This window comes from Stegostoma tigrinum, chromosome 5, assembly GCF_030684315.1.
Source record: "Stegostoma tigrinum isolate sSteTig4 chromosome 5, sSteTig4.hap1, whole genome shotgun sequence".
Lineage (NCBI taxonomy): Eukaryota > Metazoa > Chordata > Chondrichthyes > Orectolobiformes > Stegostomatidae > Stegostoma > Stegostoma tigrinum.
In genome coordinates, this window is record NC_081358.1 from 28,188,624 (window position 1) to 28,202,905 (window position 14,282).

General features: G+C 42.7%; 1 protein-coding gene across 9 annotated transcripts in view; it reads left to right on the top strand.

Annotated features, from left to right (window-relative positions):
- The window catches only part of eya1 (EYA transcriptional coactivator and phosphatase 1), a 192,572-nt gene that overhangs the window by 33,701 nt on the left and 144,589 nt on the right, over positions 1-14,282 (top strand). For all 9 annotated transcript variants that reach the window (XM_059645872.1, XM_059645871.1, XM_059645869.1 and 6 more), the window contains one exon: positions 7,772-7,849. In XM_059645872.1, the coding sequence (XP_059501855.1) occupies positions 7,772-7,849 (78 nt within the window). The remainder of the gene's footprint in view (positions 1-7,771; positions 7,850-14,282) is intronic.

Sequence of the window (14,282 nt, forward strand, 5' to 3'; positions counted from 1 at the left end):
CTCATATTCCGCTTGGGAACCCTGCAGCCCAATGGTATCAATGTGGACTTCACAAGCTTCAAAATCTCCCCCTCCCCCACCGCATCCCAAAGCCAGTCCAGTTCGTCCCCTCTCCCCACTGCATCACACAACCAGCCCAGCTCTTCCCCTCCCCCCACTGCATCCCAAAACCAGCCCAGCCTGTTTCTGCCTCCCTAACCTGTTCTTCCTCTCACCCATCCCTTCCTCCCACCCCAAGCCGCACCTCCATTTCCTACCTACTAACCTCATCCCACCTCCTTGACCTGCCCGTCTTCCCTGGACTGACCTATCCCCTCCCTTCCTCTCCACCTATACTCTCCTCTCCACCTATCTTCTTTTCTCTCCATCTTCGGTCCACCTCCCCCTCTCTCCCTATTTATCCCAGAACCCTCACCCCATCCCCCTCTCTGATGAAGGGTCTAGGCCCGAAACGTCAGCTTTTGTGCTCCTGAGATGCTGCTTGGCCTGCTGTGTTCATCCAGCTTCACACTTTATTAACTTCCTATTTTTCATCTGAGTTGAGACCATCAGAGCAGTAGTAGGCCATTCAACCCTCATTGAGTCGGGTCTGCCGTTCAATTAGATCACAGCTGATCTCATAATCCTCAACTCTACTTTCCTGCCTTTTCCCCATAACCATTGATCCCTTCCTGATTAAAAATCAACCTCAATTTTGAATATGTTTAATGAGCCAGCCTGAACAGCTCCTTGCAATGAAGAATTTCATAGATTGACTATAAGTGTCTAAATTCCTTCTCATGTCTGACTTAAATGTGTGACTCCCTTCATGACTTGAATCAATTCCATCCAAAGAGAGGAAACAATTTTGGAGGCAACCCATCCCTAATCTGTGACATAAACAACTACAAACCAATTTTGCCTTAGCTCGTGAGAATGCCAGTTCACTTCTTGTTTGTAATGTTCCTTTAGGCGAGACCATCACTGCACACAGCACAGCGAGTGGCTGTTCAGGCCCAGTACACAGTGCATGGCAAGTTTGTGTGGCACTGGTAGAAAAATTGCAACATTCAACCCATTATTTCATGTCATATGTGATCTCTGAATTGCCGTAAAGTATGGTTTTAGCTTAGCTGTGCACAATATTGGAACTAGGAGCAGGGACAAGGCAATTCAGCCATTTCTGAATAAGGTGACAATGTGCAAAAAGGCAGAAATACTGCGAGCATCTAAATAGTGCGCACTAACAAAGACAGCTAAGAATCCTAAGATGTATAAAAGAGCTTGCAGCCAAGTTTAACAGATAATAATGAAAGCAAATGGATTATTGGCCTTTATTTCAAAGGGAAATTAGGAAACTTTGTTAAAACTATGCAAGGCACTAGTTCAACTGGAATGCTAGTATCAATGTGTTCCCATTACCTAAGGAAAGATATACTGGCATTGGCAGCAATCTTAGAGAAGGTTCGGTTGGCTGATGCCAGATATGAAGAGGCTGTCTGATGTGGAGAGGTTGTGTATATTGACTTGTACTCATGGGAGATTGGAAGAATGAGAGGCAACCTTATTAAAACATGACAGGGTAGATGTGGAGAGATTGTTTCCCCTTGAGGGAGAGCCTGGGACCAGAGGCTCTGGGTAATCTGAGTAAGAGGTTGCCTATTTAGGACCAAGATAAGAACTCTTTTCTCTTGGAGTGTAGTGAGCCTGTGAAATTCTTTACTGCAGATAGCTGTTGCGGCCGTGTTGTGTGTGTTCAGGGCTGAGGTAGACATTTCTAATTGGCCGATGAAGCAAGGGGTAATGGTGCAAAAGCAGGAAAGTGGAGTGAGTGGTGATCGGATCAGCCATGATCTCATTGAATGGCGGAGCTGACCCGATGGGCTGTATGGTCTACATCCACTCTGTACATCTGAAGGTCTTATGGCCTTGTGTTTCTAATATTCCTCACATTGGTTCATTGTACACATCCTGAATGGATCCAGCAATGGCAGGTGCCATCATGGCTGTCACAGTGTATGAAGACAGTGAGGAGGAATTGAGATTGAAAGGTGCTCGCGAACCCAGGGATGACAACAGAGTCAGCAGATGCTGAAGAGCCTGTTCATGAAGGAGGCTGCCCTGGTCCCCCCACCCCCACCCCAAGGCTAATGCCCCCCCTCCTCCACAAGAGGTTTCAATATTCAACAGTGGGCTTGCCTCACTATCAGTTCGTCCAGGTGACAGAAGCTTGTGTAGGCACAACTGATGCCAACCCCGGGCACCACAACATGACTGTGTCTTCTGTGCTCTGAGGAAGTGGTTAGCCACCCCATCGCACTGGTTGGCAAGGTGACAACTTGGCTTCACTTTAGAGTGCCTGGCATATTCCAGACATCCACGGGGGGTCTGTGTAGAATCCCCAGGTCCTCATCCCACAGGACTGATTTGTGTAAGTTCGTACTGCTTCATCCCTTTTCCCCTAGGTGAGGTTGGTGCCATAGCCCGGGATTTTACAATGTTGCTGCCGTCACGCAGAGGCAGGGCACTACTGCACACGCTGTATTGAGAGCACCGAATGATAATGTGGTTGTATTAACAGGAAAGGGTTCCACGCGATCAATGTCTACCTCATCACTCCTGTGTCATAGAGGTCTGTGCCAGATATGCGGGAGGTTACCATGATGTTGATATTCTCGATAACACGCAAGTTCCTGTCTCATTCAAACGGCCAAATGGCTGCTTGTAAACAAGAGCTAGCCTCCCCAACCATGGCTGATGGCTCCCCTTAAGTGACCAGCCCCCTCCGACTGAGGCAGAATACAGGTACAGTGTAGTCCACTGTCCCACCAAAGCCATTATGGGAGTGTAATAGGGTTGCTCAAACAGAGGTTCCGATGTTTAGATCAGCCTTGAAGAGCCTTGGAATGGATTTCAGACAGGCTGTGCTCCATAGCCTGGGCTGGCTGTACACTGCATTACTGGAGCAGGTAAAGAGGGAATGGTACAGACACTGAGGAGCTGGGAGAACAGTCGCCTTTTAAGGAGGAAGCTGAGGACTTTTGAAGGCGAAGGATATCACTGTCACCATGACACAGTGCTACAGCATCAAGCACAACAAACGAAACAGTACTGAATTGACAGCTGGCCTATTCTGAGAGATTGGAGCATGGTGAACATATTTTTCTGTTGTTGCAAGGTCCAGCAGACCCTGTTTACACATAAGAGTAAATGCAGCTGTTCTAATGTATCTTTCTTCACTTTTCCTGTTGCGCAATAAAAGTTACTGTTATCAACTGTTTGAGTGCTTCTAGCACCTGTTACTCCCGCACTCAAGAGTGACAGCTTTATCTGTTTCACTGGGACTGGGGGAAAAACTAAGCTCTCTTTCAGGCAGGGTTCTGACATCACCTGGCAGTAAAATTAGTTTTTGAGTCTTCCTTTAGGATCAATTGTTGAAGAAGTTCACAATGAGTTGGGTCATGGCCATTGTCAGCCTGTAGAATTCTAACATAGACACTGTTCATCGTACAGCCTTCAGCATCTGCAGTTTCACACAGACTGCTAAATGAGCATGTCGTGCCTTAGTAGCCTTCACTATCACATCTCAAGTTACAAAATCAGTTCTACACACCTCTTTCCAGCCAGTTATGAAACCCAATTTGGATGTTTGTGGACATTGCCCAATCTTAAATAAATGTGCACTCCCTTGTAAGGCCCAAAGTTAATCTTTAACTCTGGAGAAGTACGCAGTTATGAATCAGGATTTACTCACACACACAATGTGACTGCAACTCTGGAATGTGAGTGGAAGTAAAGACCATCACAAATCATTTTCATTAATTTGTAATCACGTCACGTCTTGGTTGCAGTGATGAATGCAAGGACTGTCTGAAATCTATAGCTGTCCAGGGGTAAGCAATGCCTTGACACTGTTCATTTTGCGATGAATAAAGAGATTGCTTCACCATGACTTGGTCACCAGTTAACCTGATTCCATAACTAAACTGAAAGTTAAGGATTGATAGTGATGGATGTGTAATTCTCCTATGGTATATTGTCACCTATGCCAACTATCCTTGCCCTTGTCCTTGCCCTCTCACAACAGCTAGATACACCCCTTGTCTCTGTAGCTGAGCTGGAGGGAGGTATCTTGTATCAGAGCCTGTTGGTTTGGAAGGTTTGTGTGGATGAGCCCTGTGTTGTTTTGGCTAAGGGGCCCAGATCTGCTGCAATAGTCATGCCCAGGTACAGGCTCACACTTCCCAGCTGCAGCACCCGCAGGATTGGGGATGATAGGCTGGGTGCAGACGAAGGTGTCCAGGAAGTATGCAGTGCGCCAAGCGAAGATTCCTGAGGACTGTGTGTGTGTGTGTGTCTGTGTGTGTGTGTGTGTGTGTGTGTGTGTGTGTGTCTGTGTGTCTGTGTGTGTGTGTGTGTGTGTGTGTGTGTGTGTGTGCATAGTTTCTCCTTCGGTGCCTCTTTGAGAGAAGGCAGCAGGGCTGAAGTCGCGGTTCCTGTCTCACCCTCCTTCCCACCCGCTCCTTGTCTTGCCACTTGGGAATCCTGCAGCCCAATGGTATGAATGTGGATTTCACTAGCTTCAAAATCTCCCCTCCCGCTACTGCATCCCTAAACCAGCCGGTTAGATGGATTGGCCATGCTAAATTGCCCCATAGCGTCCAGAGATGTGAAGGCCAAGTGGGCTAGCCATGGGAGATGCAGGGTTACAGGGATAAGATGGGTCTGGTGGTTTGCTGTTTGGCTGGTCAGTGTGGACTTGACGGGCTGAATGGTATGTTCCTACACTGCAGGGTTTCTATAATGTCGGAGAAAGGGAACACAGTTTATGCTGGAAGATTATTGTTAACAGCACATTGTTGATTTTAAGAAATCTTTTCACATGCTCAAAAGTGAGTTAGATGCCAGATTGCAGTTATATTTGGAATTACAAAAATGAATAAGTTTGTACTTTTTTTTGTTTAGTTTCCAGAGTTATACTTCTGTGATTTCAACGATAAGTAATAAATCAGTTAATCTTTTATTTGGTAATGGCAGATAGTTTTACACTCGAATACAATTACATTCAGCGTAACTCTACTGCAGCAGCTTTCAGATGTTCCAAGTTAAAAACAGGTTGTTCCATTAACTGTGAAACCGCTTAGTGGTGCTATTTATAATTGCTCGCAGTAAACTCTACAAAGTTAGTTTTGTTCCATCAAAGCAAAGGCAACTAAAAAAAAGTAATACATCAATTTACTGGTGATAGAATATCAACTAGTCGACAAACATTGATGACTGATGCTGGGCCAAAGATCCATATTTTCTAGCATTTCTTCAGTTCCTTCTTTGTGAGCCTAGAGACTGTATCAGCCACCGTCAACAGCTTGATCTGACAAATCTATTTCATCTTCACCTGATATGGAGACGTGTGTGGTGTTATAAGTAGAATCTCAGCTAATGCCAATTATAATGCTGTCACAGCTACTTGCTTTAGATGGAATAAACCGCAGAACGTGGGACATGTGTTGGTAGAGTGGGTTAAAAATTCCTTCCACTTAGGTGTGGCCCTCAACATGGGACAAGTCTTGGCCCATCAATACCATTTGGTATGTCCAAGGTGAGTGACTAGAAATGAAGTCAAATTAACTCATAAAGCGGCAGGCAGAATACCAGGTGAATCATTGAACCTTTTGTACCTTAAAAGGCTCTAAACATAGAAAATAGGAGCAAGAGTAGGTCATTCGGCCCTCCTAACCTGCTCCGCCATTCGATATGATCATCTGACTCAGTCCCCTAATCTTGCTTTTTCCCAGCACCTTTCAAACCCTTTTGTCCTAAGGACTGCATGTACATCTTGGCCTCAGCAGTTTTCATTACTTTGGTCTCAGCAGTATTCCGTGTTAATTAATTCCACAGGCTCAGCTCTCTCTGGGTGAAGAAACTACTCCTTATCTTTGCCCTTAAGACTTACCCCTTACTCGTAGATTGTGGCCCCTGGTTCTGGACTCCCCCACTATTGGCAACATCCTTCCTGCATCCGCCTGCTCTAATCCTGTTGGAATTTCATAAGTTTCACACCTACCACCAGACTTGAAAAGGCTTGACAGATGCCCAGCAATAAATCCGTGATAAAATAGCAACTGATGTACTGCTAGATGGACCAGGAAGTTAAGCGATAGCCCACCGATACTCCAAGATGGCGGTAGAGTGGAACACCTCAGCCAGAGCTTGTCTGGACCATGTGTTTCTTTCTTTATATCTCTTTTCTCTTTTATGTTTTTTGTTCCTTTTCTTTTGGTGATGTCCTGAATTCCCAGCCCCAGCGTTACTGCCTCCTGGCGTTACTGTCTCCCCCGTTGTTACTGTCTACCAGCCCAGTGTGACAATCCTACCCACAGATACATATTTTGTTCAAGTGCTTAATAAAACCTTGATTTGTAATCTTAGCCCCAGTTCCAAGCCTTTACAGCTATCTGGAGCTGTCAGTTAAACTGTGAACTGACAAGCCTCCACTGTGACATGATATTTTAATAAATCATTCATAAGTAATACCATAAATCCTATAATAATAGTCCTCAGACTTACATCTACAGACAGAATGAAATAGCAAAGGTTTTATTTAGACTGTAGCATTTTAATGCATTGACAAATTGACAGGTCCCTTGACATTTTGACGGCTCCAATCAACCTGATGTTTCCAATGAGTTAATGCAGTTCGTATGCACATGACTAATTTTAACCAATCCCAAAAGGCACTTCAGCCGTCCTAAATATCGCAATCTCTCAAAGATGTCCCTGGATCTATTCAAAATGGTTCCTTAACTTTCCAAAAGCTTCCAGCAGCTTTAGGCCTCTTCCTGTAAGATCCAGAGTTTAGAAGTTAGATTTTGTTCAGAAATAAAATCTGATCTTTTTAAGGGCTGTTGCACTTCAATGCATGCAGTTGCCTCTGAGAATTACAAATTTGCAAAATACAACCTGGCCTCAAATGCCTATCATACCCTCTACCCCTTATCTCGCTCTCCACCAATAGGGTAACACCATGGTAGGACTTCTGGAATCAGGTCTTCATTTGGATGTAAATACAAGCCTGAGTTATCGGAAGAATTATTATATGGTTTTTAAATTAAAAGTGTTGCCGGTCTATTGTAGGTTAGTGTACTGAAATTATTTTCATAAAAAGTGAGCCCTGAAGGACCGTATAAAACAAAACAAATTTCTCAAATCAAAGAAAAATGCTAAAAAAAAACTAAATGTGAGAATAAATTATGACATACCTGTTTGAAATAAATGGGAAACATAAGCTAAAGGAATCTATTTACTTCACCTTTTGGAGTTAACACTTTCTGCTAATGGTCTCTAATTCCCCTACAAATACTTTAAACATTATATTTGAGAAATATGACTGAATGTACAACCTGTCATCTCAGTGTTTGTAAGTGGAGAAATACTTTGGTCTCAAATAAAAAGAGAAATTGCTGGAAAAGCTCAACAGGTCTGGCAGGGTCTGTGGAGAGAAATCAGAGTTAATGTTTTGGTTTAGAACTCAGTTATGAAGAAATGTCACTCAATCCGAAATGTTCACTCTGATTTGTCTCCACAGATGCTGCCAGACCTGCTGAGCTTTTCCAGCAATTTCTGTTTTGGTTTCCAATTTTTACAGCATCGGCAGTTCTTTCGGTTTTTAAAACACCTTCTGTCTGTTTAATACTCATTTAGTTAAATTGATATCAGATGTAATTTTATTTTTCTGTGAATAAAGGTGTGCTCATCAACCGGTTGACAGAGCTTCCTTTTACTTTGTTTTCAGTGAAAACAGAACCAATGAGCAACAGTAATATCACCACAACGTCAGCAGATGGGTCTTTAGACAATTTCTCAGAATCAGGTAAGAAGAACATGAAATGGCTGAGGGTTACCACCAACTGGGTATCAAGCAAATCCACAAAGACTGCAGATAAAAAATAAGATTCTCAGACTCAGCCCAGAAGGCAAGAGTATAGGCAAGTTCTACTTTTGCATATTTACTGGGGTGGAAAGCAAACAAGGTGTCATATATAAGTGGTAATGGGAATTGCAGACGCTGGAGAAGCCAAGATAATAAAATGTGAGGCTGGATGAACACAGCAGGCCAAGCAGCATCTCAGGAGCACAAAAGCTGACGTTTCGGGCCTAGAATAAGGGTCTAGGCCCGAAACGTCAGCTTTTGTGCTCCTGAGATGCTGCTGGGCCTGCTGTGTTCATCCAGCCTCACATTTTATTATCAAGGTGTCATTTATGATGCATTCTGTTGTCCTTTCTATCTGAGTTTTATCGTTCCTCTTATTATTCCAAAAATCTTATAGGATGATTAATACAAATTTGAAAAATGACTTAACTGTTCTGTAAATACACATTTTAGATGGCAAAACACATGTTGCTTTTCTGTAGTTCTATGCTTTTATGAACAATTCAGTGCTTAACAAATAGTTGCATATCGTTCTTAATATATTCTTTTAATGTAAAACATTGATCTATTCTGTAGCTTAACAAACGCTTGGATTTAGTTATTATTTACATTCGGTTGCAATGTATTTTGTGAGGTGAAACTCTAACCATACATTTAGTTTAAAGAGGAAGAGTAGAGCCCAGAATGAGATTTTCCCTCAGTAGCCTACACACTTCTGTAGAGTAAAACAACAGCCTCAGAAATTTGTTTGATATTCTTGTAAAAATATAAGCTAAAATATAAGATAGCAAGGTGTAGAGATGGATGAACTCAGCAGGCCAAGCAACATCAGAGGAGCAGGAAAACCTGACATTTCAGATCTGAACCCTTCTTCAGAAAGCTAAAATATAAGCTAGCTTTGTTCCATTTCTATTCAAACTGCTTTGTTGACATTATTGATGGTTGGTGTCCCATTTATTCCTGTGGATGCTCAATGGAAAACAACAGGATCATAGCTGTGTTCTGATCGAAGAATCATCGCTGATTGTGGATTGGTTTAGCTCAGCTGGTTGGATGGATGGTTTGTAGTGTAGAGTAACTCCTGCACCAACTGTGGTTGCCATAAAGGATTCTCCTTCTCTGCCTCTCCCCAATTCTAACAAGTGATGACCTTTGGGTTAAGCTAAACAGCACTGTCCCCACCACCCCCCAAACAAATAGAGAGCAGCCCAGTGGTGCAGCAAGACATGGTGACTTTACATTTTGAACCTGAGTAGTTGTTGGATCTCAAATTCAGCAAGTCGTTTTTTGTTAACACCTTTAAAAAAGAAGGCTCTTTAACAAAAAAAAATATTCCCTCTGGACTTTCCCAATGCCTTAAATATTGCAAAGAAAACTAATTTTGAAATCACCATGCCACATTGTCAGCAGTTTGAAAGAGAATTTTGTCAGAGGGAACTTTCCTCATTGCCAAATGGTTTAATGCTCCAGGGTGAAGCTATAAAGCCATAAAAATCAGTGAGCAGCTCTTCACAGGAATTAAGGAAATCCTGCACAGAAAGTAGGTGGATAGAGAAAGGGATAATGGGGGTGGTTTTACTGGGAGAGGTTCCTATATTGTCCAGATAAGGAAGATTGTTCCCAGTTGAGACATGCTAGAGTTTGTTTTCTCAGGAACCTGATCAGACATGCTTTTATTCATGAAATAAAAACCAAAAGAACTGCAGACACTTTCAATCAGGAACAAAAACAGAAGTCGCTGGAAAAAACTCAGCCGGCCTGGCAACATCTACGAAGAGAAATCAGAATATTGGAGGTTTTTAAAATCATGAGGGGCATGGATGGGGTAAATAGACAAGATCTTTTCCCTCGGGTGGGGGAGTCCAAAACTAGAGGGCGTAGGTTTACGCTGAGAAGGGAAAGATTTAAAATGGTTTGCTAGAGTAATATAATGAGGAACCAAGCACACAGTGTCACTTTTAGATCAACTTTTATGCAATGGCAAATGAGTCATTAATAATTTTTTTGTAAAAGAACCTTAAAAAATAGTTATTGTACTATGACAGAATTTTCCACTATGTTTGAAAACAATGTGGTTCAATCTGAAACTGAATTTCAAGTTAAACTAGGCTACTAAAATATGAGGAGGAACCTGGCTGTATTGGGTTGGAAAAACAGATATATAGGATTTGATGATGGAACTAAGGGGCAACATTTTCATGCAGAAGGTGGTGCGTGTATGGAATGAGCTGCCAGAGGAAGTCGTGGAGGCTGGTACAATTAAAACATTCAAAAGGCACCTGGATGGGTTTATGAATAGGGATGGTTTAGAGGGATATGGGCCAATTGTTGGCAAATGGGAGTAGATTTATTTAGGATATCTGATTGGCATGGATGAATTGGACCGAAGGGTCTGTTTCCATGTTGTACAACTCTGTGAGTCAAACTTGACCTGACAGATTCCCCTTGTCACTGAGGCTGGTGCTGATACCAGTCAGGATGTCAGGCCATGTACTTGGATTAATGTGACAGTGCCAGTGATCTGGCTTCTGTGTCAAGCCTATGGCTGCCGGAAGGTGTTGGGCATCATTTGCAACATGTTTTGTTGGTATTTTATGAATCAGCCTCCCTCCCAACCTGTTTCCAGAGGCCTGGTAAAATTCTGCTGATCTCAGCAGGGAAGCATCATGGCCACTAGGATACGGTACACTGGGTTGAGGAGGAGAAAATCGACCAGAATTTCTATTTCTGATTTTATTCTGCTGAACTATCTATTTACATGAACATTGGATCGAGAACAATATGAGATGCAAGGAAATAATGCATCACCAAAACTGTCTTAGCATATTCATGAAGAAGGGTGACGTGTGTGAGTTATCCAGGATTAGTTTCTACAGTGGAACTGTAACCTTGCAAGGATTCTTTAATCCAGGAGGACAGGAAAGGAAAATAAATTCTGTTTCAAGTTAGCAACATCGGAGATATAGTGGGAGTACTGTAAATCTATTGTGGTATTTAATTGTATGATGTTTATTAAGTGTAGGTCTAAAATTCAAAATTATGTAAATATTCAACTTCCTCTGCATAAATCACTCGTTCAGTGGTGCGATGAAAGTTGCCATAACTGGACAATTTTCTGTTCAATTCAGTATCTGCACCTTGCCATGTTTTAGTTGGACAGAGTGCAATGACACACTAACAATGATCTGGCTATGGTATTGTCAGCAGGTTACATATGACCTCCTGCTTTGGTCCCACTCTCAAATTGATACTGCTTAATCTCAATCTCTGAAGGATTTGGAACGTTAAAACAAGCAACTTATTTGCACAATAAAGTTAGAAAATGCCGAGATTAGGATGAATAGCAGAGCATAGAATAAGGAGCTATGACCAATATTGGTTTTTAGTGTAGATTAAACCGAACAAACTTTGAGAATTAAAAAGCGGCTTTTGAGAATTCTAGGGTGAAACCTACGAAGTAAAAATGCACACATTGAGAAACACTTGATTATGGAATGACATAACAGAATTGTCAGGATTGGGAATTGCTGCAACACGTTCTTTTAGTGGAAAGTGAAGAGACAGAGATTGTCATGAACTAAAAAGCACGGAAGCAGACCCTTCGGTCCAACTTGCCAATGCTGACTAAGTTTCCCAAACTAAACTAGTCCCATCTGCCTGTGTTTGGCCCATATCCTATAAACCTTTCCTAGTCGTGTACTTATCCAAATGTCTTTTAAAGGTTGAAACTGTACCTACATCTACCATTTCCTCTCGCATTTCTTTCCACATATGAACAACCCTCTGTGCGTTCCACATTGACACCAATGACATAAATGGAAACAGGGATGAAGGAGCTGGACAAGAGACTGAAAAGCAGAACCTTTCAAAGTAGTAATCTTGGTACCACACACTCCCGAGTGTTGAAACAGGAAAATTGAGCATATGCATGGCTGGCTGGAGAAATGTTACAGCAAGGATTGTTTTAGATGTCTGGGGCATTTGGACCAGTTGTTGGGAAGGACTGACCTGCACTAGGAGATGGGACATCTTCACAGGACTGATATAAATATCCTTGCGGTCTGATTTGAAGTTGTGTTAAACTAGTCTTTCTCAAATCACTTTGTCACAGAATAGGAACCTAGAAGGGAATTCAGGTTGAATACAAAGAAAGCCAGTTATTGGGAAATTAGAGGTTCATGTAGCAGGGAATGCAGTAATCATGGGATAACTTCAATTTGCAGATGGACTGGATAAATTTCATAGCTCCAATGTGAAGGAAGAATTCCAGGAGTGTGCTCAGTCAATTTTAGATCTACTTTTAGGCAATAGCAAATGAGTCATTACTCATTTTGTTGTAAAAGAAACTTTAAAGAATAGTGATTGTACTATGATAGAATTTGCCACTACGTTTGAAAACGTTGTAGTTCAATCTGAAACTGGATTTCAAGTTAAACTAGGCTACTTAACAAAGTGTGAGGAGGAAGCTAGCTGTAGGTGGTTGGAAAAACAGATATAAAGATTTGATGATGGAAACGCAATGGCTAGTATTGCAAGAATAAATGCTTGTTTTCAAGGCAAAAATCCCTGCAGGAAAAGCAAGAAATCCTTGGGTAACAGGTGAAGCTAAAGATAATAACAGATGAAAGAAGGGACGTTACAAATTTACCCAAAATACTGTAAACCTGAGGATTGGGAGAGTTTTAAAACTCAGCAATGGAGCGCCAAGCAATTGTAAAGAAACAGAGAGTAGAATATAACTGTAGAATAGCAAAAAAAACCCATAAAATCCATACATAAAAAGGAAAAGATTGACAAACCTAAATGCTATTCCTTTGCAGGCAGCGACAGGGATGCTTATAATTTGAAACAATTACCGGCGGAACAGTGGCTCAGTGCGAGGGTTAGCACTACTGCCTCACAATTCCAGGGATCCAGGTTTAATTCCACCCTTGCACAACTGTCTGTGTGGAGTTTGCACATTCTCCATGTGTCTGCTTGGGTTTGGTCCGGTTTCCTCCCACAGACCAAAGATGTGCAGAGTAGGTGGACTGGCCATGCTAAATTGCCCATAGTGTCCAGGTTTAGGCTGGTGGGTTAGACATGGGAATGCAGGGGTATGGGAAAGGGCCTGTGTAGGATGCTCTTCAGAGGGGCGGTGTGGACTTGTTGGGCTTAATGGCCTGTTTCCACACTGTAGGGACTCTAGGAAATTTGAAAGAAAACTAAAAATTGCTGGAGAAACTCAGCAAGTCTGACAGCATCTGGGGAGATAAAGCAGAGTTAAAATTTCATGTCCAGTGAACCTGCTTCAGAGCTGATAGTAGCATGGAAAAGATGGTATATATGCTGAAGATGGGGCTGGAGGGGTGGGTGGGATGATTGAACTCACAGAGATAGTGAGGCACACGGAGGGATGGATGATGGTAAACTAGAGAGAAAGAAACAGTGAAAATGGGGACCATAAGTGGGTGAAGATAGGTTGGCATGTCATGACAGGGCCTGTGTTGCGGGGGTGGGGGACATGGAAGAAGGTGTTCAGGCTGTAAAATTATTGAACTCAACATTGACCCCTGAAGGTTCCAGGGTTCCCAAACGACAAAGGAAATGCTGGATCTGCTCGGTGCACACCTTGGGCATTGACCCAACATGGACTGCTTTCAGCACAGCTAACTGATCTCACCCACTCATTGCCCCTATTATTAGGTTTTCACTCTCCCTGCCTTACTATCATCCATCCCTTTGTCTCCCTATCTGTCAGTCTTTCTGTCTGTCTCTGGGCTCCATCTCCACCTATCTTCTCACTTCTTCCCCTACCCTTTGCGCCCCATCCCTGTCATACACATAAACACCGCCCTTTCCTAGCTGCTATCAAGAAGGGTCACAGACCTGGAGCATTAACTCTGCTTTGTCTCTACAAATACTGTGTAACCTGCTGAGGTTTTTCCAGCAATTTCTGATTTTGTTAGTGTCACAAGTTACCTCATTAATTGTCAGCTTCCCACCTTACCAACGTTGCCAAATATGCCAGGCGATGGGAAAGTGTGACAAGGAAACCAGGGCATGTACTTGGGCAGAATCTGCACGCTGCTTGTGCTGAATGATATCCATAAAGCCTGTGACCAAACTGCATGACATCTTCCAAGCACACATACCCCACCTCCACACACATTGGTATTCGGAATCTGCCTCAGTGAATATCCTGGCACTTGTGCTGTGCACTGGCAGCGCGCTCTGGGAGCACAGACTTGCATTACAGGAGATACGAGCAACTAACATTGAAAGGCTGCCTCAGGGACACTCGGCATATCTTGCAGACTGGATTCAGCTGCACATCAGGACTGTTCAATTTCTCTTGCACATTTAAAAGGTATCTACACACTCAGACCATCCC